General features: G+C 38.4%; 2 protein-coding genes across 2 annotated transcripts; one reads left to right on the top strand and one right to left on the bottom strand.

The window, feature by feature from the left end:
• Nucleotides 1–306: 306 nt before the first annotated feature.
• On the bottom strand, nucleotides 307–14,656 carry snx1a (sorting nexin 1a). Its single transcript, XM_034879233.1, has 15 exons — nucleotides 14,122–14,656; nucleotides 10,580–11,546; nucleotides 9,441–9,577; nucleotides 9,096–9,171; nucleotides 8,736–8,779; nucleotides 8,349–8,490; nucleotides 8,180–8,258; nucleotides 7,971–8,046; nucleotides 7,551–7,664; nucleotides 5,918–6,011; nucleotides 5,229–5,434; nucleotides 4,657–4,800; nucleotides 3,447–3,527; nucleotides 3,275–3,346; nucleotides 307–2,880 (listed from the first exon to the last, which is right to left on the bottom strand). The coding sequence occupies exons 1-15, from the start codon at nucleotides 14,248–14,250 to the stop codon at nucleotides 2,830–2,832; spliced, it is 2,412 nt and encodes an 803-aa protein (XP_034735124.1). The 5' UTR covers nucleotides 14,251–14,656; the 3' UTR covers nucleotides 307–2,829.
• On the top strand, nucleotides 14,651–25,553 carry sv2 (synaptic vesicle glycoprotein 2). Its single transcript, XM_034879235.1, has 13 exons — nucleotides 14,651–14,744; nucleotides 15,714–15,812; nucleotides 16,152–16,313; nucleotides 16,624–16,786; nucleotides 17,138–17,259; nucleotides 17,840–18,003; nucleotides 18,084–18,164; nucleotides 18,550–18,648; nucleotides 19,313–19,401; nucleotides 19,795–19,922; nucleotides 20,572–20,667; nucleotides 20,813–20,972; nucleotides 22,779–25,553. Exons 1-13 carry the CDS (start codon nucleotides 14,651–14,653, stop codon nucleotides 22,960–22,962), a joined length of 1,641 nt encoding a protein of 546 aa, XP_034735126.1. The 3' UTR covers nucleotides 22,963–25,553.
• The last annotated feature ends 427 nt before the right edge of the window (nucleotides 25,554–25,980 follow it).

The following is a 25,980-nucleotide window of genomic DNA, read 5'->3' as shown; positions in this document are numbered from 1 at the left end:
GCAAGGGGTCAAATATTTATTTCCCCCACTGTATATTGACATTTTTATAACTTTTTATAACATACTTGCTTGTTATGACTTATAAATCTTTATCTCATTAAAAAACAGAACATAGAATACTTTTATTTATAACCTTTTTAGGACATATGACAATGATGATGGCATACTATACTGCGACACTTAAAAACTTTCTAGTCTAAAGTTTTTATGACATTTTGTACTGATCTTTTCATGTTACTGTTGAAATGAAAAACAACCCAGGTAGAGAAAAAGACACTGAAGTTCTTAATGAAATTTCCAAGTGTAAACAGTGCAACTTTTATTGATTTGAAGACACAGTGCTGACATTACGCTGCACATTGACCAGTGATGGCATACATGAGGCCGCACTAACAACCAGTTTTATTTGAGTGCTGTCTAACAAGCGTGCATCTAATTGTAAAAAACAGAAAAAAACAAAAAAACAGAAGTGCAAAGAAATGTCTGCGAGATAGATGACATCAAATGACAGTCTAGCTTGTCACTTAATGGTTTCAATTTAAGTATGTGCGAATGGGAAATTAAAGTTGTAATCAAAAGATGGCAGCCGTGCCACATGTGACACTACACTGACTAGTTACCGTTTGATGTTAAAACTCAACTTGTCAAATTGCAGACTGAGGTTTCAGGAAAGCATTATACTCCTTATGACATCAGTATGTTTAATATTTGACATTAATGTCATGTCTACAAGTCAGCATCAACCGTATTTCTTTGCATATTGTCGCCCATTAACACAAAATCCTACAGTATTATTTAGTGCTAAAATTACTAGTCGATCAACAGCCAATGGCCAACTATTCTGATAACTAATATAATTAATCATGTAAAAATGCCCAATAGATGCTGATTCCACTTTCCCAAATGTGAGGATTTACTTCTTTTCTGTTTTATTGTAAATCAAAAGGTACCCTGTGGATTTGTTTTGTAACAAAGTTGTGTTACCATTTACTGCTAAGTGCATTAAGTATCTTTGAGGTCTATAAAATGTGTTGAATGCATTTCCTTCCTCATAAACCATTTAAAGAGCGGTTTTGTTTTTGTGTGGAAGAATTTGAAAATCTAAATTGTTTGCATCCAGGTATACTGGCTACCAGTCTTCTTCCTAGCATTTGTTGGCACACTGCTAGGTTTCTTGGCACGCCGAACCCCCAGCAGGACTGAAGATCACGTCACTCGTGTGAGACACTAACAAAAATGGGGACCCAAATTCAGAAACATTGCTCTATTAACACTGATCAAAAACTCCACAGGGTATCTTTTAAACAAAACAAAACAAATCTGTTTGTCGGATAAAACTATTTCAAGACATTTTTCATTATTTTGTGTCATTGTATAGATTAAACTAGTCAGGAAAAAAATAACTGACAGATCAGCACATAGTTAACATATTTGTTAGTTGAGGCCCTCATATTACTGTCAACCATATCTCAAAGCAGTAACTCAGAACCCTACCATCCAGGAAAGCTTTGGTTTCCAGTCATTTCACTATTTCAGCATGAAAATATCCTTGCACAAACTTGCTGGAGAAGGTTAATCCATTAGGTGGACATGTCAGCATTTACTGTATGTTTCTCAAAGTTAGTCGTTGTTGCTGGGTAATTCCTTATAAAGTGTCAACTGACACTGTATTGCATAACCAGACAACACTGATGCATCTTTGAAGAAAACAAACAGACTCATGCACAATGCTCACTGTGACGATTACGCGTTTCAGGTTTGTGCAGGTTAATTTTCATAGAGCAGATCACTCTGCAACGTTTTTCTTTTCTTTTTGAATGTGCTACTTTTCAGTTATAAGTAAGAATATAGAGGAAGAAACCCTTAATTTGAAGTTAACGGGCTTGAACATGAAAATACCAATATTGTTCTTTAACCTCAGCATTGACACTCATATCATTAGGGCTCTTGGGGAAGTAACTAATAATGAGCCTCTGCACTGCCCACAACCGTGTATAACTTTCTGCCGAACTGGATTATACCAAAAACCCAATTCTGACTTAAAAAGGCACAGACATGTGAGAGTAACATAAGAGTAAAGTTTGCACTATGAGTGAAATAATATCTAAAATCTTTTAACTCGCAAGCTTGACCTACGATGCAACCCCTGACCCCAGCTGTAAACACCTCTAATCTAATGCCTCTCAATACCCTGCATCACCTCCCCCCAGCATCAATAGTATTTCAAATCTAAACGAAAAAGAAGAAAAAAACATGGCTGGTACTTTAGAACTTTATCCACCCGGTGGAAGTGCTTATGATTCTTTCTTTTTTTAGTTTAAGTGTTTAGTGTAGTTTTTTCCCTTTGAGTTGTTAAAAAGAAGAAAAATAGTGAGACTCTTGGCCACTTTCTTCATCTGGGTCCCCAGAAATCTTTGATGAGAGAGCAGCCGCGCTGTAAACAATTACCCACTGCTGATGTGAAGGAGCTCCTGATCACACGAGGGAGAAGATCCTGAGAACAACGGACTCGGTTTGTTTCCCTTCTCTTGTGGAAATTAATGGAATCATTCATCTATTTTCTTTTTTCGTTTGTCCATATCTTTGTATATGCAAATTCTTTTCATCTAATAAGAAAATATTTTGTGGAAGGTTAAATGAAAATATACAATTATTAATACAATAGAGTACAGAGCTATATGTTAAAGGTGATTAAAAAAACAAACAAAAAAACGGTTGATTGTATCTCCCTTTACAATGCACGCATTTTTCCTTGGTTTAAAGGCAAGAGGTAAAGTGTATAAGAAAAAGGCAGCCTGTTCTGTCGTCCAAAAGGCTGTTGCTCAAGGACTAGGCGATGGCTTTTGCTTCAGGCAGGAAAGCCTCCCAGTACTTTATGAGCTGGAGGAGAAAGGGACAAGAGGCTCAGGGTCAGACAAAAAGCAGCTCATACGTAGGATTTACAACACATTCAGAACATTATTCTGAAATATGTAGTCTATAGACAGCAAATTTATTGACAATTAACAACAAAACTATACTTCATTCATAATTCCATTTCTAAATGTACATATGTATTTTAATATGTTTGGACTGTTGGTTGGACAAAACAAGCAAATTGAAGACAGAACTTCGGGCTCTATCTAAAATCTAGGACTATCTAGGAAATCAAAAAATCTAGGACTGCCATGGTGTGAAAAGCTTTTCTCTATATCCAAACTTTTTATAAATGTCCACTGAGAAAGTTTGATTATGGAAATGCTAAATATTCATGTCTAACTTAAGAGACACTCACCTGTTGCTGAGACTGAAGCAGACACGCCAAGTAATTAATTATCTCTCTTTTGAAGTTTCTGGCCTTTTCTTTCTGTATTGTTAAATAAAAAACAATTTCACCAATCAGTAGTGAATTACATTACCCGTTGTCCAGTAACTGATGTGAATGCAACAAGAATAGACACCATTACCTCAAAGCGGATGACTTCCTTGCGCACAGTAGCAGAAACTCTTTCAAAGTCTCTCTCATACTGCGTCACCTTGGCCTCCCACTGTTAACAAGGAGAGAGGAAACGTTCAGAGCCCCGTGGTACAGAGGCACAATCATATCTGGATATTTCAAAAAGTAAGGAATTAAAATCATCGCAAGTCAAAAATTGTGTCTCATAAACATCACTGAAGTCCACCTGGTGGAGGACACGCCCATATACAGAGGTTTAGTCCTCGACGCAGCGGCCGCGGGTTAAACCCCTTTAATGTCTTTAGGTGCCCAAATTATTATCTTAAATACACAAGAAAGGCCAAATTTGTATTTAGCATCTCAAAATGTTGACTTACTGACAATAGTTTTATCACTTTTAACTTTTAAACCTTTTCTTTTTGATGGTTCTGCCGTTATCGAGTTTTTATATACATCCCATCAAGTGTAAACAGACGAGAAAGAATTAATAGTTTTTCTTTAAGTACAATGCCCATGTTTGGTTGAAGCGATTTATTTAAGTATTCTTTAATAAATATTGATGATGAAAAGCAGCCTTGTCAAGCAGATAAGGCAGATTTTGTATGTGGGAAAAAAACTAAACATTAAATATTGAAGCGCTTTGTTGCCGGGAGAAAACAAGCACATGTTGCTTCTGTGTAGAATTTTATATTTTTTTCATTTAAATTACAGAAAAATTTAAAATCAAATAATAGATATTTGGGTTTACCTTTACTTGAAGGTATTTACATAAGAGTGACATGACACTGTCATGAATGTGTCAGAAACAAAAAAGTTATAAACGTTTATGACATAATGCTTTTTTTAGTAAGTGTCTTTTGGTTTTGTCATGACAAGTTATGGTTATGGTTCATGTGTAATCGCTGTCATGCTAGTGGCATGTGTTCACAACAGTGTGATGTCACTCTTATGTAGATACCGTCAAGTAAAGTGTTACTGATATTTGCTTTACTGTCCTGACAATAACCAAGTTTATAGAATTAAAAAATGGGGAGATTAAAATCAAATTTAACTCCTATTGGTTTCCTCACGCTTCCTATTTCTAATGATAGGAACAGAGATGAAGGCTTTTCACGTGTCTAATTCAAAATTCAAACATTATGCTCAATCTTGAAAACACAGCACATCAAACTCCAGCGCTCAAGTTCTTTTCATTGTGTCGATTGTGGCCTGTGTTGTACCTCAGCGATCTCCTCTTTGGCCAGCTGCAGTTTGTCGGGTTTGTTGGCCCACAGCAGCTTGGCCTCAGTCTCCCTCTTCTTCTGCAGAGCGCCCTGAGCATCCTGCCAGCGCTGCCACGCCTTCATCCGGTGATCAAACGTCGCCTGCGGGTCACAGACACGCAGGGGATTATTTCATGTTTGTATTTGCTTATTTACTTTGGCCATGTAGCCGATGCTCCTATTCTAAACTGTTCATATCAATGTCAATTAATGGACATTAATGTTCTTGATTTGGATATATAATTTCACTGGCATTTCATCTTGTCCCTTACTTTCTCAAAGTAAAATGTTTACGAGGATTCAACACAACAAAAAATAGTGGACTTGACCACACCACTTAAGATAATAAGCCACAATAACAGTAGAGAACTTCCGTTTTTAGATTGTAATGAAAGTAGCAACCTTCAAATGACCTCTCAACTTTTAGTGAAAGTGCTCCTGTTAACTTAACATTTGGGGTATTATTTTTTATTATTATTATAGAATTTTGAATTAAACTTATAATTTATTTGAACAGATTCTCTCAGTACCCTCACGGCACCAAGCAGGCGGATGTAATCTGCGATGAGTTCGGCAAAGTTGAAGGTGTCGTTGGCAGCCTGTTCCTGGTGTAACTGCTCCATCTTGTCCTCCACCTCTGCTAGCTGAGAGAGAGCCCGGGACAGAGCTGTGTTGTCCTCTGCGCTGCCCAGCATGGCTGTGCTTTTGGCAAAGCTGGCTGTGTTTAGCGAAAGTTCTGGGGGGGTCGGATGTGAAACAGGCATTTTCCACCATGTAATTAGACCCCACATAAACATGAGAAACAAATATGTGCACCACCAAGAAGCCAGGCTGTGTAAAAAACAACACTTTGGTAAAGAGCTGCTTATTTAAAAAAATGAAGTGTTTCCATTTAAAACTTTCATTCTGTCATACTTTATTTAGGTTTTAAGGAGGTAGAACTGTGAAATAAAGACTAAAATCCATCAGCCATCTGATACACAAACTCAACTTGGTAAATATCTAAAGAAGTTTTTAAACACTCTCATATTGGTCCAGTTTCTGATACCAGCTCATATCATTATGAGGGAAATGATGGAGACCCATTTTGACACCAAGATCATGTTGACGTTAATTAATGAGATCTGGTGTCAAAATGATCTTTGTCAATTGCTAATAAAAAAAATAAAAAAATATCTGACAAATCAATACTCCACTTATTGGAAGGGAGACAACTAACCTTTCCTGTGGATGACCAGAGATTCGACCAGCACGTGGAGCTTCCTGAAGTGCTGGTCTGCAGATTCCACCTCCTGCAGCTTCTCCTCAAACCACTGCAGCAAAACACACAGAGTTGTTACCAAGCCAACATTAAAAACATCTGCTACAGATGCTAGTGAAGGCTGAACTATGGGACATTACATAGCCCCGTTACCAAGGATAAAATAATCACAACTGTTAAAATCAGAACAGAGTCAACAACTGGATAAAACCATATAATTAATTTTATTTGTTTAATGACTGAATGTAAATATTTTTCCACATGTTTTTGGTTACTTAGGTGAAGTACTTACTATTTTAAAGTGGCCTGTTATGAAAAAAGAAAAACTTTCTTTTGGGATTTGGGGTGTTATTCTGTGTGTATGCCAAAACATTTGGTAGGTGCTAACCACTTTAGCTAGCTGTTTCTCCAACTTTGGTCAGTACAAGTCAGGATTAGTTGAGAGACTTCTTCTAAACGAGGGCGCACTTCCAACTTTGCGTGGAATACCTGCAGAACAGGGACATGTATGTAGTTCTTTTGTACATTACGGTAAACTAGTGTTTGTTGTAGAAGTGTTTTGCCATTGAGAATGAGCTGGCTAACTGCTAACAGCGCTAGCTTCTAGCTAGTTGCGCTGTGCAGTACCTAGTTACTATGCATGTGCGACTCCCAACAAAGATGGGATAGAAGTGAGAGGCCTTACTCTGTAGCTAAAACAGAGAGCTCAGCACACCGGGTGAAAAGAGGAGCTGAAGCAGTATGTAGTACAACAAAAATATGGTGTTTTTTTAAAATGAAACCATGTAAACCTATTCTGGTACAACCTCAAAATTCAATTATGAACCTGAAAATTAGCATACTATGGGCACTTTAAGTGTGCAAATGAGTCATATAAATGTATTTAAATGTAAATACTGTAAAAACTTTCTACATTTATGAAACAACTGATCCCACATGTATGAAAGGTTTGAAGCTTAAAACACGCTGGAAATCAGAGGCAGTTTAATGCAACAGTCTTCTTTTGAATGTATTCAGCTGGAACGAACATTCACTTGAATACTGGAATACGCTCAGTGTACGCATGCGTTTGGTACTTTGAGCTCAGATCAGGAGGAAATGAGTGCCAAAGCTTAGCTTTATTTATACAAAAAACTCTTGACAAACCAGATCAGCTTGACTGGCGGCCTCATATTTAGTAAGCTACGGTGCTATCTACTAAATACATAGTTACAAATGGTACCTTGCACCATAGCCCTGGACACAAAAAGGTTCAATCAATACTACAAGATCAGTTTACAAAAGAATGGGTTTGCCAGGCTATCCGAGATCATTTTAAGCTTCTTTTAAGCTTATCATAAATGCTGTGTCAGAAAAATCTACAATTTAACAATCTGCAAATTCTCCTCAAGACTACACAAAAAGTAACATATTTTGCCACTGTGCCTTTTAGTGCTTCAACCAGAGTGTGCCATTAGCTTTTAACTGAAACATTCAGCTTTTTTACTGGAAATGTAGATTTCCTCAATACAAAAATTAACTGCAGTTCAAAACTGTTTTATTCTGAAGAAGCTCTGATGCAGCAGAAGGGTCTGTTTGCAGCTCAACTCACCACGTCCGACTCATTCATCTTGATTGTCATTTTACTGACAGCATCTGTTGCTTTGTTGATCATCTTCAGGAAGCCGGCGCCGCTCAGAGCCTGCGTGCTCACTGCTCTTGGCAACTGAAGACACACAGACAGACACACACACATTACAGTACAGCTGTCTGAATATTCTAAATCTTCAGATGAACAAAGTAATCAAGGAGAAATTAATGGCAGAGGAACAATACATTTATCTGAAAGTGTTCTCAACTTGAACACAAATTTCGAGATGCAATAAATATCTTTTAATTTGTTTTGTCTATTGTGTGCGAGGGGTTTTGAGTCTTAAAGAGTATAGTATTTCACGGTGGATCAAGCGTAAAACAAAATAAATAGTTACGTCTCCAAACTCAATCTATGTATATAAACTCAATTTTGGCTTACTTCTTCTCTCTCAAGGAACTCTCTGACATCGGGATCTTGGAGGAGTGATGGGTGATTTACCACCCTCTGGAGATACCTGTTGAATGGGAAAATGCAATATCAAAGCTCCACTTCCTGTCTTCTATGGGCAGTGCAACATTATAACAGCTTTAACTGCTTAGTTGAGATTTAACAGAATTGCAGCATTCATTTTATTCCTTCTCTCCTACCTCTCCAAAGCAGCTCTTCTTCTCTCAACAAAGTCTGCAGATGAGGAATCTTCCTTTCCTACCTTCACCTTTGTCATACCTATGCAAGACAACATGCCTTCTCATAGTTGTTGGTGATTAGATTTATAGTTACAGTATAAGAAGACACAGTAAAGCCAAGTCAGCCTACCCAGGATGCTTTTCTCTGGTGGCGGAGGCACGATGAATCCATTTGGTCCGTGCTTTTCAGAAAGCTTCTCGTAGAGGCCAAGAAAGTCGCTAAAGCGTCGCCTCACTGTAAATGTCTTGTTGCGGAACATGGCCAGTTGGGTCTGAAACACATTCATATTATTGGATTGGACGTACCTAAAAAGGCTTACATTTGGTGAATTAGTACCATAAAATTCTGGCGTAATCTATGTTGGCCTTTCAAGATCAGTACATGAGGGTTCCTTCAGTATTTTCTCTATTGCCACACTGTTACCACATATCGGATGAGTAACTGTGCTAACTTCCTCTGGTTTAAATATGACCAACTTCAGGATAAGTGAAACACTGTTTATCATCATGTTTTTACCTCTGTGGTTAACTTGTAGGCCATGTAGGCGTTCATACCATCGCCTGAGGAAAAAAAGGGATGAAAGTCAGTGCAACAAAAATTCACAAATTGATGTACAGTAAATACTAACAGAACATTACTTATGGCAAGACGCATGCGGGTTTCCTTTGTGGTGCTCTATAACTTGTTTCTCTTCTGGGTTCCTTTGTCGTTTTCACAAGTTTGAAATAATCAAATAAAAGGACTCAAGTACCTTACAATAATCTTTGCTTGCTTGCTTGATGTTAACAGTGCAGAAACTAATTTGTTGCCTTATTGCAATTAAATCGAAATACTAAAAAAACTGATCAACACAGAATAAAAAATAATAAATCTCACCTATTTTTTCAGGGTCTTTGACAGAGACAAAAATCTCAAATTTGTCTCCCTGCTCTTGTTCTTCCTCTTCTTCCAACTGAAACGAATATTGAACAGGAAGTGAAACCGCCAGTTGCAATGACCTGCTGTCCCCAAACACTTTGAGCAGTCAAAATCATTTTAGAATTGGAATTTTTTAAACTTAAGCTTGTTCAGGTAAGATGTTAAACTAGTCTACAAAATGCAAATTAAACAACCACTCTTCTCAAAAATTTGGTTATTCCAGAAAACTTCCAATCCTTGAACAGTCATTACTTTGTTATAGTTACAGTGGGAATTTCACGCTGGGATTAGACGTGTGTGTACCTCGTCCAGGGCAGCAGACTGTGGCTTGGCCAGGCTGGCAGCTGCTGACTGGGACGGGGCGGACGCAGATGGTTTGGCCATCACATCTTTCCTTCTCTCGCCTCTGGGACTGTCGAGAGAAAGCTCCACTGTGGCTTCTTTTGAGAGAGGAAAAGAAACAAGACTGAGGTCGTAACATGCTGAATGGAAAATGTGTAGAGAGATGTACATTACTTATTGTATGTCCTGGACAGTTTGATACAATTAAATATGCACAGACGTTGACTATGAATACCTTGCCTTTTTTGCTTTCAGCCTTCAGTTTAATATGTGTAATAACACGTGGACCATTGCTTGTAAACTGAAGTCACAAGTACCTAATTTATTAAACAGTTAAACTGGAACTCCCACTTTATACACACCAGTCTATTTACAGATGTTGGCAAGTAGGTAGTACTGCATATGAAAAAAAAATTGATAGATCGCCTTAGGTCACTTGAGTCATAGTCTGAAAACTACAAGTTTAAAACTGAAAAAATATTACAGTGTGTTGCGTTGGTAGTATTGTAGGCCATATCTCTGCTTCTGCTGCAAGGATTTTAATCCTTTTTTTAAAAACTGTCCATCTTAAACCTTATAAATGTTATAAAGTTGTGATGGTAAATGGAGGGATTGTTCTTTTAAGAACACCATAAAACGGGGTGTCGTGTAGACATTGACCATTAAAACACATCCCTGGTTTAGGTCTGGCAATGAACCTCTGTTGCATGTCATCCTTCGTCTGTCTCCCCATCATTTTCTAAAAGCTTTTCACCCACTATCTAATAATGGCAAACATACCTCCAAAAAAAGAAAACAGTGGAAATTGAAGAACACACCAAACGGCCATAATATGACCATCTGGTGTTTATAAATTGTAGTTGCTTCTCGTTATGTTTCATTTTCAATAAACAGCTTATTGAAACTAAACATTTTCATCCCAGAATGCAGTTATCTGTTGCACACATGACTTTGAGTGTACAGTAACTGTAACAGAAACACTTGAGAGTCTGCATGGACTGCTTTATGTGAACACTCCTTTTGTCACTAATGCTCCCATTAGAACACTCAATCCTAAAATCCTGATATTGTAACATAATAAAAAGAAATAGTGGACCCACTAGCAAATATATCTGCCTCCTCCTCAGATTGGACTCCATTAGTCTTGGAGTTGAGAGTGCTGGTGCTTGTGAAGCTGGGCAGTGTGGTGACGGCTTCCTCAGTGAAGATATCAGCAGGTTCTGCAGGACTATTGTCTTGCAGAGGCCCACCTATATTGCTTACATGGCTAGCAGCTTTGGTTTTGACAGGTTTGTCTTTCTGCTCTTTGCTGATGGTTTTCTTTGAGGTGGCACCCAGCGGCTCACCGAAAAGATCCTCATCAGGTTCACCGAAGAGGCTTTTCTGTTGCTGCATGGCAGATTTAGTTGGCCGTGGTTCTGTGAACAAGTCGGTTCCCTCATCTTCGAACAGATCGACTGTTGCCCGGCTGGGTATATTGGCATCAACAGGTGGAACATCACTGAGGAGGTCAACCAAAGGATCAAAATATTTGTCACAGGCAGGTGGTGGCTGCTGTGTGTGACTGGCTGGCAAATCAACACTAAGGTCGATGATTGGATCTGTGGCAGTTTCTTTTGCTTCCTGTTCATTAGAACTTCCTGTTTTCCCATCACCAGGTGTCTCTGTAACACCACTGGTCACTTCACTGTTATCCATTGCTGCTTCAACGGTAACATCCAATACTACATTTTCCTCTTGCAGTGCTTCATTTTCACTTCCAAATATGTCCTCAAACTCATCTGCGGGTTCATCTAAAGGGATTTCAGTTGTGTCTTTTGCGTCATCTGCAACAGCACTTTCAGCTGCGACTGCCTCGTCCGGAGAATCGGTTACGTTGTTTGTCAGGTCGACAAAGTCCTCCGAGGGTTCGCCGACAACTTCGTTCACTGGTTTGTTTTCTGTTTGCCTCCTGACGGGCTCAATTAAGGGATCATCCATGAGGTTAGTGGCAGGCTTCCTTAAAACATCACTGGGTTGACTGGGAGGTGTCAGTTTGGTGTCCATTTCCGTCAGTGGAGGGTTGCTCTGGAGATGAGAGGAAAAGGGAAAAGAAGATTTAATGTTTTAGAGTATTTAAATAGAGAGGCATTGGGGCGCCCTGGTAGTTCACCTGATTATGCGTGCAACTTATGTACTAAGGCAGCGGCCGCGGGTTAGATCCTTTTTGCACACCCCTACCATTTATTTAGTTCACTTAGTTATGTTGTTAATAATTTGCATAGTAAATACTGTTCTTAGGTGTTCAGTTAAAAAAAAACAATTGAGGTTTGTATTGTATCGTGGGTCAAAAATCAGGATATGAACAGAATCATGGATTGGTGTATTATTACAGCCCTAAAAGATCTGGCTAGCTGTCTGAGAAACAGCTAGCCAGAAAAAACACAAAGAAAGCAGAAGGTAACAGACATCCGGCTTAAAAACATCTTGCAGAATTTCCGGCGGCACCTGAACAATCCCTAAACTGAAACTAAATGTCCCGCAATAAATCCTACATTCCTAAAAAGTTGTAAAATTCACTTTTTGTTGAAACTTTTATAGAGGTGTTGATTAAACTTTACTGGAGACTGTAGTTTGTAAGGCTGTTGCATTTACTTCAGCTACAGTCTCAGCTGAATGTAACATCCACAACTTGCTGAGTAATGCCTTTTGTGCAGCAGAGAGTCCAGCGTAAAAAAACAACTAAAAAAAACATTTCAAGGACAGCAACTTTCCAACCCGCCCCTGTGAACTTTGACTGTGGGAAAACATACTGGTTCTGACCATGGGACCACAGCTCACTCACATGACAGGAGGCTTCTTTTGAGTCTTCATTAAAAAATTTAAATTACTTATTATGAATAACAGAACCGAAGATGTCAACTTTCACAAACAAACCACACAGACCTAATTTGTTTGCAGACTGATAACAGACTGTTGTTTGCTTTACCTACGCTACTGAATGCATTATATGCAAGAGGACACCTTCAGATTTTAGTGCAAGCAAATCTAATTTGATGTGGAAGACATCCTGCACAGAAAACAGTCACACATCATTAAAACTTCCCATGACATGGTTCTCTTTGGATGCTTTTGTACAGGCATTAGTGGTCCCCTAATAACATGTCTGAAGTCTCTTTCCCAAAATTCAGCCTTGGTGCAGAATTGAAGCCACTAGAGCCAGTCTCAGAATGAGCTTTCCTTAGTATGTGCCATTTCTGAGTCTATAGCTTTTGAGGAGGAGAGTTAGATTAAGGGGAAGCAAGGTGGAGGCTGGGGTTGTGGTCTCGACCAAACTGTCACTTTGCACAGCTCTTTTTTATGGGTGGGCCAAATTCCCTGTGCTGGCAAAGCAGAGAAAGGGGAGGTAATCTTGCGCCTTGTGACCTCATAAGGGGAAAGATTCCAGGTCAGCCCATCTGAGCTTTCATTTTCTCAAAGGCAAAGCAGGATGTCCAGGACTTGGTTTACACCTATTGCCATCCCTAGCCAGTGGAGGAACTCATTAATGTTAAAAACCTCAAATAACATTTTCATGCCATGGGACCTTTAACCAAACCGAAATTGTATTAGATTAATTTGTATCATATGGTCTCCTGATCTAGTTTATCAAATCACAAATAGCCAGTTTTCCACATTGTAACTTTTCAAGACAAAATCCATACCCAAATTTTGGCTTGTTTGTTAACGTATTCAACTTTCACCAAGGCAAATTCACATGAGTGTACTTATTGTGGCAATTAAACTTTTTTTCTGATTCTACAAACCTTTTCTGATTCTGATTTAAAAGCAAGAAACAGTGATAGAAGGTTAATTTTCAATTACCACTGTCTAGTCCTTTGCCAAACATTACTTAAGCTACAGTCTCTGGTGAATGTAACATTCACAACTTGCTGAGTAATGCTTTCCGTGCAACAATGAATCCAGCGCTAAAAAAAAAAGACAAAGACAGCAATTTTTCCAATCTATCCTCTGAACTTTGACTGTGGGAAAACATCCGGGTTCTGGCCATGTGACCACAGCCTACTCACATGACAGGAGGCTCCCCAAACCAGCTTTATAGTCCTCATTCAAAAGAAACGAGAGTGAATTTTAAACCACTAACTAATGTAAATAACAGAACCGAAGATGATGTCAACTTTCAGAAACAAACCACACATACCTCATTCTCTGTAGCCTGCTGACATTAGAACTTTGATTTGCGTCATCTTAAGCGACCTATACCAAATCACAACTAGCCAGCTCTCCACATTGATACTTTTCAGGAAGAAATCAATACCAAAATGGGCGTTTGCAACAGTAACACTGACAACCACAGACTGTTTTAAAGCGGTGATAGAAGGTAGATTTTCTGCATAAAACCCCCTCACACTGCTTTGATAATTTAAAGTACAGGAAATGCTTTAAGTCTAACATTATCCGGCATTATAGTTACTTATGTTACCATTATTTTCTTACCGTTACCTCAGCGCTAAAACTAGCTAAATGTTTGTCAACACAAAACTTTTGCTAAACGCATCATTAGCTTTCTTCACTGACGTTAGCTATCTAACGTTAGTCTTTGGGCTGCTTTAGAGGCAGCTTAGCTTAGCATGAAATCGACGTTAACTCCGTTCAGACATACTGCACTCATGAAGAGGTCTTCCCCGTCGTCTTCATCACTGTCTCGGCCTCCGACTTCTTCAGAGTCCAACACATCTTGGTCCTCGGAGTCGGGGAACGGAGGAGGACTGCGTTCCGAGCTGGTCGCCATCTTCAATCTTCTTAAAACACACAAGGGGAGGTGGCAACGTCAACTGCTCCCCTCTTCTGCTCTGCTTGCGCCGCACCAACGTGTCTCCTTTAGCGGCTAGCTTCCTCCGCTGCTCATGTAAAGCACTACTGTGGGGATAGTTCGTCTTAAGATCGCACTACTAAACCAAACAGAGGAGGGACTGGAGCCTCAGGGAAGGCAAATCTTCGCTGTCTTTTTACTTCCTGGTCCTCCTTCTTGTCAGGTTAGCTTCACTGTTAGCTTCACACAGGGCTTGGCAGTCATGAGACAGATACAGGGGTTGGAACAGTATTATGTACCTGGACAGGGATTGCAGTTGTGTGTAGCTAAACTGCCCGCAGCTCACTGCCCATATTAGAGACGTCCGATTTTTTGGGTGATGTCTCGTCACGTGCACACCCGAGACGCGGAGGCGCGAAAGCCGCTTCTCACCGGTGTCTACCTGGAGCCGAACGAGCTGGACTCAGATGAAGGTAAAAGTTGTGGCCACTCCACCACTAACTGCGGTTTAACTATAGACAGCAAAGAAATACTATTTAATTTAATACACAAACACACCGCGTGATGCAAGATATCATTTAGTTAGTAGGCTAGTTGTTGCATTTTCTTTTTTTATGGAAGCCCATTTCTGCCAATTTGATTCAACAAAGACCCTGAAGCCTTAGTAGCCTAATGTAATGTAAGACATTATTATGATTTAGTATCTCGGAAATTAGAAACTTTCTCAAATATTAATAACGACTTACTATGTTTTGAGAAGGTTTCCTGTTATTTTCAGAAGGTTTCCTAATTATTTTGAGAAACTATAAATTAATTTAAAGATAATTAGCAGTAGGCTAGTTTATATGAGACAAAGACAATCCCCAAATTATCTAGAGAAGCTTTGACCAGTGTAATTTTGGTGGGCTATTTTTGCTTAAAAAATAGACAATTAATAAATTATCAAAATAGTTGCTCATTATTTTTCAGCCAATCGATTACTTGATCAATCTCTCTACATACCACAGATAGCACTTTTGTTATATAAGTCACAGAGACAGTAGACACAAACTCGTGTTTAGGGTTCCTGGCCCCGGGCTTTTGGTATGTCATTTAAAGTTTGTGTAAAACTAAATATTCTAAAAACCATCAACTTTACAGTGACAATTTCTTCTTCATGTCTCCAAACTGTGAGAAGAGGTATTGAGTGATGTCATTATTGGATCAGATCAACTTCTCAGGTGGGACAGGACTTGTTCAGGGGACATTGAGAGTGTGCACCTGTCACTGAAGCTTAACCCAGTTTCCCAACAGATATAATTAATTCTTTATCTCGTTTATACAGTGTGTGGCTTGATAGGTACAGATTGAGCGTCTTAAGCTTTTGTGATATCTTAAATATTAGTTTTACCAGGAACTGTTGTTTCACTTGACCTTTTCGTGTGTTTTTTGCTGATTTTTAGGTGAAACAATTTTCGACAGGAGCGCATCAAATATCACACATGATGTTGGTGGGAGTGCACAGAAAAGATTAACATATGAGGAAGCAGTAGATATAGCAGGTAATATTAATGGTGGTGGTGGTGTTGTTACTTTAGGCTGTGATTTCTGTGTTGCGCTTACACATTAAGTAAAATAAAATGTAAGGTGAAACAAATGCAAAACTCCAAACGTTATTGATGTTTTTGAGTGGGAGAAACCCAGATAAATCCAGATCTCACTTAAAAACTGGATTACATGCTTCATGCATGGCAAGCTTAAAACCTTTTTTTTTTGTCCAGCAGAATTTGACCAGTAGATGCACAGATGACAAATCAACAGCCTATAAATACATCAGATAATTCGTTAATAGATAACTTGTCTGTGTGTTTACTCACTCTTTGTTCTGCTTTTGCTCTCAGGTTTTGGAGTGTTCCACTGGCTGCTGTTGGTGGTGTGTGGCTGGGCCAATGCCAGCGATGCCGTGGAGATTCTCTGTGTATCTTTTCTCCTGCCAACAGCGCGCTGCGATCTGCAGCTGAGCTCTTCAGACATGGGCCTACTGACTGCCAGCATTTTCCTTGGTGAATCACAATCATTTAATAAATTAGTTAACGTACCTGAGCTGTGGTCAGTTGAAAGAAAACTGCATAAGCAATAATTTTCCTAGTTGTTCAATCATTCCAGTTATTTAAAAAAAAGAGCAAAAATGGCCAATATTCTTTGGCTTCAGCTAATCAAATAAGAGGGTTTGTTGCTTTTTTTGTCGTATGTCACAGTAAATTGAACATCTTTGGACTGTTGGTCGGTCAAAACAAGCACATTAGAGACTAAGAGTTGACAGCCATTGACACATGACAGATTATTATTATTGTCTTAATTCCTGTTCTCTAGGAATGATGGTGGGCGGCTACATGTGGGGATACCTGGCTGACCAGAGGGGGCGTCGCAGGGTCTTGGTTGTGTCCCTGACGGTTAACGGGGTGTTTGGAGCTCTGGCCAGCGTGGCTCCGTGGTTCTGGCTCTTCCTGCTGCTGCGGTTCATCAGCGGCATCGGGTGAGCACAGGATTTGTATATGTTTCGCATTTTTTATTTACATAAAGTCATTTAGCTGACAGCAACAAACTGTAGGATAAAGTATGTTTTGGTGCTTAGAGAGCTTATACTCCAACCAACAGGTCATAGAATACCCCCTACAACACCTACATGTTCCTTCATGAAGAACATTTTTGAAAAAATAAATCACAGAAATTGCTTTAGGTGTTTGCAAAATACGAGTCAAGCAAGTCAGGTAACTATTGGTAAAATGTATTAGACCAACCAGTGTAACTTAAAAAAAAAATGTTTCTTATATGTAAACGGTTGCGGAGAGCTCTAGAATAAAAGCTGTTTTCAACCCCTCTGCAGTGTAGGTGGGTCGATCCCGGTTATCTTCTCCTACTTCTCAGAGTTTATGCCCTGTCAGAGGAGAGGCGCAATGATCAGCGCTCTGGCCACCTTCTGGATGGCAGGGAACATCTTGGCTGCAGGTGGGAAATCATTACATCAGTAAAACAATATCAGTGTTGCAGGATTTCTTGAAAGTTTTAAGCACAGCTCGTATTATGATAAACCTCAGTCACATTCTATCATTCAGTGGGTATCGTTGTGCACAAAAGCTTGGGGCTGAAATCAATCAACCTTTTAACAGACTTGTCACTGTACTGTACTGTAACAAGAAACACATGGATTCTATAAATATCATTAATGATGGATCTGCTCTGTTAATTGTGCCACGTAGGAACTTGTGACTTGTCAGATAATCAAGAGCATAATTTTTTTTTTGTAATGGCGTGCATACTATCACGTTGGAAAAGTAACTACATTTTCACACTGGGAATCATTTTTTTAATTGAGAATTTTGAATCAAAAATTGATTTTGAATCGGACCTTGAGCCTGAAAATTGATACAGAATCGTGACATTTTCTCAATCGGGCACCCATATTAAAGATATAGACGTGTAAACTTGAGAGTGAAAGCATTAAAGACAACAACAAAACACAAATTTGTAAAATGGAAAATGTGAAGCCCAATGTGGTCAGCAGTGAGTGGCGATCTTTTGTTTGCAGGACTGGCCTGGTTGGTGATTCCAAGAACCTGGGCCCATTTCTCACTGGGATCACTGGACTTTCAGAGCTGGAGACTGTTTGTGGTGCTCTGCTCTGTCCCCAGCCTCACCTCAGCCGTCCTCTTCAGGCTGCTCATGCCTGAAAGCCCCAAGTTCCTCATGGAGGTATTTGAAAGCCCGACTTGTTCAGCCTGCTTTTCAATTCTGTTCTGTATTTGAGATTTGTGTCCTGTCTTTGCTGCCAGGCTGGCCGGGAGAAAGAGGCGATCCGGGTATTCCAAGTGATATTTGAGCTCAACATGTGGGGAAAGGGAAAAGATTTCCCGGTATGAACTAAATGATGTCCCTTTTATGTCTCTAGGACTCACTGTCATTGTTTACTGAAAACATTTAATGTTAATTAGACTTAGAATTAGAGCTTTTATTAATTATTAATTAGAATTAAGTTTAATTAGACAATGTGATAAAATAAGAGTGAAGTGGTAAAAAAGGATAAAGCACACACATGTAGCACACAATAGAGATGTATGACAAATATTGGACCCAAGAAATACACACAGTGTACACAAGTGCAAAAAGGGATGTGATATTTGTAATGAGTAACTTATTTGTATGTGGTTTGTTCAATTTCTCTAAACACGTCCTTACTTTTTTTCAAAACATAATAATCTACTGGAAGTGTAACAACTGTCATCTTTAAATCTTTTGAAGGAATTTGGTTTGTGCAACAGCTCCAAGCAAAAAGGGGAACTGGACAAGACCAGGGCCCGGGGTTCACAAAGAGAGAGACTTGCCTGTATTTTGAAAAAGGTAATGTCAAAAATCTGGACAAAATGCCTTCTTTGTTCTAACAACAGTCCAAAAATCTAAGATATATTCAGGTAAAACAGAAAATCATTACATTTTCACATATGCAAATCTGGAACTGGTGATTTGTTTTGGCATTTTGATTGAAAAATTACTCAAATGATTAATTGATTATCCAAATAGCTGCTGATATTTTTTATTGATTAACTTATTAATGAATCAACTAATTATTTCAGCATCTATCCAGGTTTACGGTGTGGTTATTTTAATGAACGCATTGATTTAGTATTACTCAACTTTTCAGCACAAAACTGAAATAATTTAAATCTTAAAACTGAACTTTTAAATTTAGAGTCAAAATTTAAGATGAAGCCTTTAGATTAAGTAATGAAACCCACTATAACGCCCTCATAGTGTCAGTTATTTTAGTTGAGTTGCACCTATTCCCAAACATATTTTCAATAAAATTAGTTGGCAGTAAGACTGGACTTGTAGTTGTCCATTTTGCCTCGTACAAACTAATAAAATAAAATAAAATAAATTAAAATAAAATAATTTAAACAAAGTTTTACATTCTTACTTACTTACCTTCTATAATTAGAATATTTCTTTGCTTATTCCTATTTGTCATTGTCATTTCAAATAGTGTCTTTGGTTAAACTTTCAGGCCCTGGTTCCCATTAAACAGATGTTTAATGATTCGCTTAAATCCAGGAGCTTTGCACTGCTCATCATCTTCTACTGCATTTCCTTTGGGTGAGAAACACCACTGCATATCTACATATGGACTTGGCAGCATCTGTAGTGGAACTTCTGTTGTTGGGATTGGGTACAAGTTCAGGTCTTTTGTTTTTCATATGGCAAATCTGCAGCAGGCAGCTCTGCAGCTTTAAATGGCAGTGAGAGATAACTGTTGCAAATAGCTTATCTTCAACAACCACAAATCATGATTAACTTAACTGCAAAAACTGTAAAAAAAATCATGTTCTACTTTAACAGCTTGTCTGTGAAACTACGGCAGTCTCAAGGCAGGACCTAGCCATACAAGTGTAGTTTTACATTGAAAACTGACTGTACCGTTATTCTTATCCAAAAGCTATAGTTTGTGTGTGTGTGTGTGTCTCTGTCTCTGTCTCTGTATCTGTGTAGATACTATGGACTGTGGATGTGGTTCCCAGAGCTGTTTGAGAGAATTGAGGACGGCGGCTCGCCCTGTGCCAACGTGTCCCTGCTGTCTCCACTCCACAACCAAAGCTGCTACCCGGTCAAGACAGCAGGTTAGTTTCTGAGATGACAAAGTTAATTATGTTGATTCAGCAAACATATACTAACTGGACATGAAGCAAACATGTATAGCTTTACCACAGATGAATGTATGTAGTTTGAGAATAAGGTTAGAATAAAGAATCATTAGTACATTAGATTTATTACATCAACTGCTTGCATAACCTGGAGACTAACATACAAAGTTTCAATTATAAATGAATAATAAATGGGGTTAAATTGATCTTGTATGCCTTTTTCCCTATGACTAGTACCAATTTACATAGTTCTTTCCAGGAAAATTACACACCTGTAACATAAAATAACTCATAACACGGGGCGACCTCTAGCTCACCCAGTACAGGAGGCTGGGTCCTTGGTAGCGGCCGGGTTTGAATCTGACCCATGGCATTTTGATACATGTCGTCCCCCCTTTCCTGTCTTCAATCGGTCCTGTCAATAAAGGCCATATAAGCCCCAAAAAATCATCTAAAAAAAAAAAAAAAATAATAATAATAAGCATTACCCATTGTGTCCCAACCCACTGTATGCTGGGACCAGTTCCAGCACCCTGCGACCCAGAAACAGAATAATCTGAATCTAAAAAAAACAATGGATGGATGTTTCTTCCCTACCTTCCTGTATCTCTTCTTCACCCGACAGTGTATATGGAGGGCTTCATCATTGCTGCATCCAACTTACCGGGAAACATCTTCACTATTCTTATGATGGACAGCATGGGAGGAAAGGCTCTACTGTGTGAGTCTTTTCGTAAAAAGATAATTTTTTTTCAACAATTTTGTTTCACTGCTTTATCACAAGATCGTGCTGCCAAGACGTGTCTGTCCACATAAACAGCAAGTTTTTACGCCTTGAATGATGTCTGTTGTTGTTGTTCCTGCAGCCTGCAGCCTGCTGGTGTCCAGTCTGAGCGTCTTCCTCATCTATGTGGTCCAGACCAAAACCCAGAGTCTGATCCTCTCCTGTGTCTTTAGTGGCGTGTCAGTTATTGCCTGGAATGCCCTGGACGTGGTGGGAACGGAGCTCTACCCGACCCAGCTACGGTATGCTTTTCTTAAAACTTAAGTCCATAGAAGTGGCTTAAACATGGCGGTTTAGATATTTCTGTCAATTTGGATTTTAAGTTACCTATATGTTTTTTTTAACTTTCCAATTTAGGATCACTCTGTATCACGCCAATCTAAAGGATAAGGATCTTTAATGCCACATTCTACTTCTACTCTGCTACATTTCAGAGAGAAATATTGTACTTTTTATTCCACTACATTCATTTCACAGCTTGAGTTACTAGTTACTGTTTTGATTCTTTTTTTACCACACAAAACAAGTGATTTATAAAATCTAATGTTTTCTTATAAATTAAACTATCCAACAATATACACCCCTACGTGAGGGCGACAGAAACTATGCACTATAGCTTTAAAGGAACATGCCGACTTATTGGGACTTTGTCTCATTCACCATATCCCCCAGAGTTAGATAAGTTTGTACATACCTTTCTCATCTCTGTGCGTGTTGTTGTGTAAGTTTCTGTACAGCGAGAGAGGAATTGTTGGAAGAGAGACTATGTTGAAACAAAATAAAGACAGCTGCAAAACTGAGTCAAGGTTTGGACTTCGGTGAGATTTATTTATTCCCTGCAGAGAATAAACAAGTGAAAAGAACACATCAGTGACAGTGTGACAATGTCTTGCGAAATTAAAACTGTAGCATCCCCATTTTAGGTGGATGCTACTGGTCTTGGTAGAGAGATTATATCTCCAACCTGGCCTGGGAATGCCTTGTGATCCCCCAGTCGGAGCTGGTTAATGTGGCTCGGGAAAGGGAAGTTTGGTGTCCCCTCCTGGAGCTGCTGCCCCCGCGACCCGATGCCGGATAAGCAGATGAAGATGGATGGATGGATGGCATCCCCGTCTTATATCCTGTTTCCCCTAGAGAAGAAAATGACGTGTTGAAAAACGTCAAATCCTATCCAAACAACAATCATACCAGACAGACACGATGGAGCCTCTTACGTAGTTCTGCATCTGTATCTCATGCCTCAAAGTTTCTACCAGTCTTTTATCTTAGCTGAACAAAAACAAAACATGTCTCCTTCAGACTCCTTGGCATTGTCCTTGCAGGAAAAATGCTGAGACAAAGAGTCTCTCCTTCAGGAAGGACACACAGGGAATGAGTTGAATGAAGTCACACAACCTAAAAAGCATTGTGAAAAATTATATGAATAATAATAACACACACATATTATAGAAGGACATATGAAATCATGCTTAAATGTAATTTTCCCATTACAGTGTTGTAACCCTGTCTGACCCACCTACCACTAGCCTAGCTTAGCACAGATGCTAGAGGTAACCTGCTCCATCTAGCCTACTGCTCCCAATAAGTGACAAAATAACGCCAACATTTTCCTATTTACATGTTTATATATATATATATATATATATATATATATATATATATATATATATATATATATATATATATATATATATATATATATATACATATATATAAATAAACCTCCAGCATCTGTGCCAAGCTGGGCTAGCGGTGGCTGCGTTGGGGATACAGTAATTAAGACAAAGTCCCAATAAGTTGGTGTGTTCCTCTAAGTAAAGAATCTGAATACTTCTTTCACTAGTGATGAAGTCTGATCTAATACAGTGGTTCCCAATCCTTTTCATGTCAAGGACTCATTAACTGATACTAATTAGACCAGAGCCCAGGGTCCCGCATCTAAAAGGATTTTTAGTTTTAAATGTTTTATTACAATTTATGATTTATAGTAAATATACAAACAGCTGCTCACATGTCCTGGTGTTTCTCTTCTTCTTTCTTTCCTTCAGGTCCTCTGCTCTCGGTTTCTTCACAGGAGTGGGCCGAGTGGCAGCCATCATGGGTAACGTAGCCTTTGGGAAGTTGGTAGACACAAACTGTGCCATCCCGGTCCTGCTGGTGTCAGCTCTGCTGCTCACCGGAGGACTGGTGGCTCTTCTACTTCCACAAACCAGGCAGACTGAGCTCACCTGACAGCTCACAATCTACTGCACATCACATTATTTTATATAAATAAATCATAGGAAAACATCCCCTTAATTTCCACATGAAAGCAGACTGGAATGATCTCTGATCGTTTATCTCCTGTTTTGGCTCCCAGAGGATATTGGAATCCTGCCCCTTCTGTCATCTCTCTGTGCCTTTTGTACGGTGCCTCATTTAAAATGCCAAAGACAAGAACAAATTCAAAAGACAGCAGGGACAGCAGAAGAAGAATTATTCCGGAAAGTGAGAAAGTAGTCCAATAGTCCTTTAGATTGGAAGCTTGTGATGGTTAAAACTCTTTTCAGGTGTGAGTCAAGGTATGAAGGACACCTTTCAAACGTTTGTCTTTAAACTCTACAAACATCTTACTTTATAAGTTGGACATGATTTCTGGAGTATGCTGTAATACGTGATGCTGGTGGTTCAAGATATTTCTAGAAAAGAAACACTGCACATTCTATATATTGTGTACATCTATGCATACAGTAAATTGTTTCATTTAGCTCCCAGTCTCATTTTTACTACACAAACTGGACCACGCCAGTTCAGCATTCCTTCAGGAAACCAAAACATTGCTAATTTCAGATTACAATAATTTAAAAAAGGACCAAGTATAGATGAACAAACCCTTACAGTGTATGAGCTTGAGTTGCAATATTGTTGATGGGTTCATATACCCATTGGTAATTCTGTAAAGCTGTGTGAACTTTGTGGCTAGTAAAGCACTTTTGTTTAAACAAACACTACATCCCTTCATGTCAGCTGTGTGTGTTTTTGTGTGTAATATCACCTACACTGCCATACAGCTCAGGGTTTGAAGAACATCAGTGCAGGAACTAGTACGCAGTTCCTTTAATTAAGTAAAAGCACCAAGACAACCGTATTAAAAAAAAGAATACAAGTTTAAGTCCTACACTCAAAAATGTCCTTAAGTAATAGTACTTTCACCAAAGTGTACTTTAAGTATCTAGAGTAAAAGTACTCACTCTGCAGTGAAATGTCCCGTGACTGATATAGAGTACTATAAAATATGACATTAGATTGTAAATGTGTAAGTGAGATTTTACAGCTGTAGCTGGTTCATGTAGAGCTAGTTTGAGCTGATTCATTTATTTTAGAAATTGCTGGTTTGATGTTTAGCAATAAATTATATTTCATAAGCTTTAGGGATGTAATGCTATGAAAATTTAGCTTCACAATTATAGTGACCAAAATGATCATGGTTTTTGGTATTATCGCTGTATTATTAAAAGTGTGTACAATATGTTCTGAAAGCATTGATAGGCCTACACAAGCTGAAATAGTTTCAAAAAGTGTAACATTTTAAACATCAAAGGAACAAGGGTTCAGCTTATTTGTCAGGAACATTTCTAGTAGTGCATGTTTAAATGATACAAATCCAGACATTCAAGCTAAGACATAAAGAACAATATGTTACAGCTATGTTAACTATCTTCAATCAACTGTCCTTCGGCATTCCTATAATCAAAATATGCCCACGCTTCAGTCCTCTTAGAGGGCTGATAAATGTCCGCTGTCATCTCCTCCTTCCGCCATGATTCCAACTTCAAGAAACGCACGTTGTAGGCTACGTAGTAACTTCAGGAGACTCAAATGAAGCGATAATAATTATGTTTTATCAAATGATATTTTTTGTAATGATATTTTAAATGAAAACGGTAATTGTTAACGTCAACATTTTTATCGTGGTTTACTGTTACATCCCTAATAAGCTCACATTGTTTTGTTTATGGAAAATCTGAAAAGTCTACAGGTAAAACTACAGCTGTAGTGGAGTAAAAGGTACAAAACTTCCCGTTGAAATGTAGTAAAGTAGAAGTATGAAGTAGCATAAAATGGAAATACTACAAATTTTACTTAAGTACAGTATTTAACTAAATATACTTACCTGACCTGTAGTTGCTTTCCACCACTATGAACACCAAAAAATGAGGATGCCCCCTGAAATGGTTTGCCTTTTTTAGGAAAGCCTTCAGGAAACTGTCCAAAAATATGAATGGATGATCTTTGGAGTATGATTTCAGATAATACAGAAGACATGAGCATATTTCTGTATTTTTTTATTTGTATAATAAATAAACTTGTAATACTTCAGGACCACATTTCACAACCACACAGAGTATGAATAAAACATACTTTGGATATTTAGAAGCTGATGCAGACAAAAACATATCGCCAGACAGGAATTAAATGTTTTTATCCAACTGTTTCTGTGAAAGCAGTTTTCAGTAGATTTTTACATTAAAAGTAGATTTTCTTTACATTCTTCATTATGACTGTGATGCAGTTAAATTTCAGGTCTGAGTGGTTTAATGGTAAACAATGCAACAGGTACAAAAAAAGGCCAAAATGAAACCGTCCACTGATGCTACGGCTCGGTTCTATGACGAGGGCTGAAGTTTGACTGCAATGTACTCCTTTTGGTTAAACACAATTTCCAACAGTAAAGAGCTAATAAATAAATACACAGATTATGTGTTAAAGATAAGCAACGTGCAGCTTCTGGACACATGAGGGTCCATAACACAAGAAAACCCACACAACCTGAAAACAAAACATGATAAAAAGGCATGAAAACAGTCTTGTCTGACAAAGGACATCAAGGTTATCATGAGCACTATTTCAAATAAAATCCATAGATATTACAATTTGTTCTCACAAATTTAACACTCACTTTTACATAGAGTCAAACAGAAACCATGTTTTAGTGAAAGTTTGTTTATGAGTTTTTATGTTAATAGTAGATGTTTTAGCAGGGACGGCTACAGTTTAACCTAAATGTATATGAGTACATGATTTTTTATATTTTATGAACCAACTAAAAAAACAATGTATCAAAACAATGATGAGTAGATTATTCAATAATGAAAATAATTGTTAGTTGAGGCCCTAGAATTTGGGGACTAATAAGTACATTTGTGTCAGTAATTTAGAAGATTTTCTAAATCTGCAATTATTCCATAGTTTTTTTCCAGGCAAATTTAT

The sequence above is a fragment of the Etheostoma cragini genome, chromosome 8, assembly GCF_013103735.1.
Source record: "Etheostoma cragini isolate CJK2018 chromosome 8, CSU_Ecrag_1.0, whole genome shotgun sequence".
NCBI lineage: Eukaryota > Metazoa > Chordata > Actinopteri > Perciformes > Percidae > Etheostoma > Etheostoma cragini.
This window is presented reverse-complemented; position numbering and strand designations above follow the sequence as displayed.

Bases quoted from the DNA above. Each gene is read 5' to 3' on its own strand.
- snx1a (XM_034879233.1), bottom strand. From the start codon at position 14,250: ATGGCGACCAGCTCGGAACGCAGTCCTCCTCCGTTCCCCGACTCCGAG. The intron at 11,547-14,121 runs GTATGTCTGAAC...TCTCATCTCCAG, and splicing joins AAGACCTCTTCATGAGTGCA to AGCAACCCTCCACTGACGGA. The intron at 9,172-9,440 runs GTACACACACGT...TATTCGTTTCAG, and splicing joins AGTCTGCTGCCCTGGACGAG to TTGGAAGAAGAGGAAGAACA.
- sv2 (XM_034879235.1), top strand. From the start codon at position 14,651: ATGTCTCGTCACGTGCACACCCGAGACGCGGAGGCGCGAAAGCCGCTT. The intron at 18,165-18,549 runs GTATGAACTAAA...AATCTTTTGAAG, and splicing joins GAAAGGGAAAAGATTTCCCG to GAATTTGGTTTGTGCAACAG. The intron at 20,973-22,778 runs GTATGCTTTTCT...TCTTTCCTTCAG, and splicing joins CTCTACCCGACCCAGCTACG to GTCCTCTGCTCTCGGTTTCT.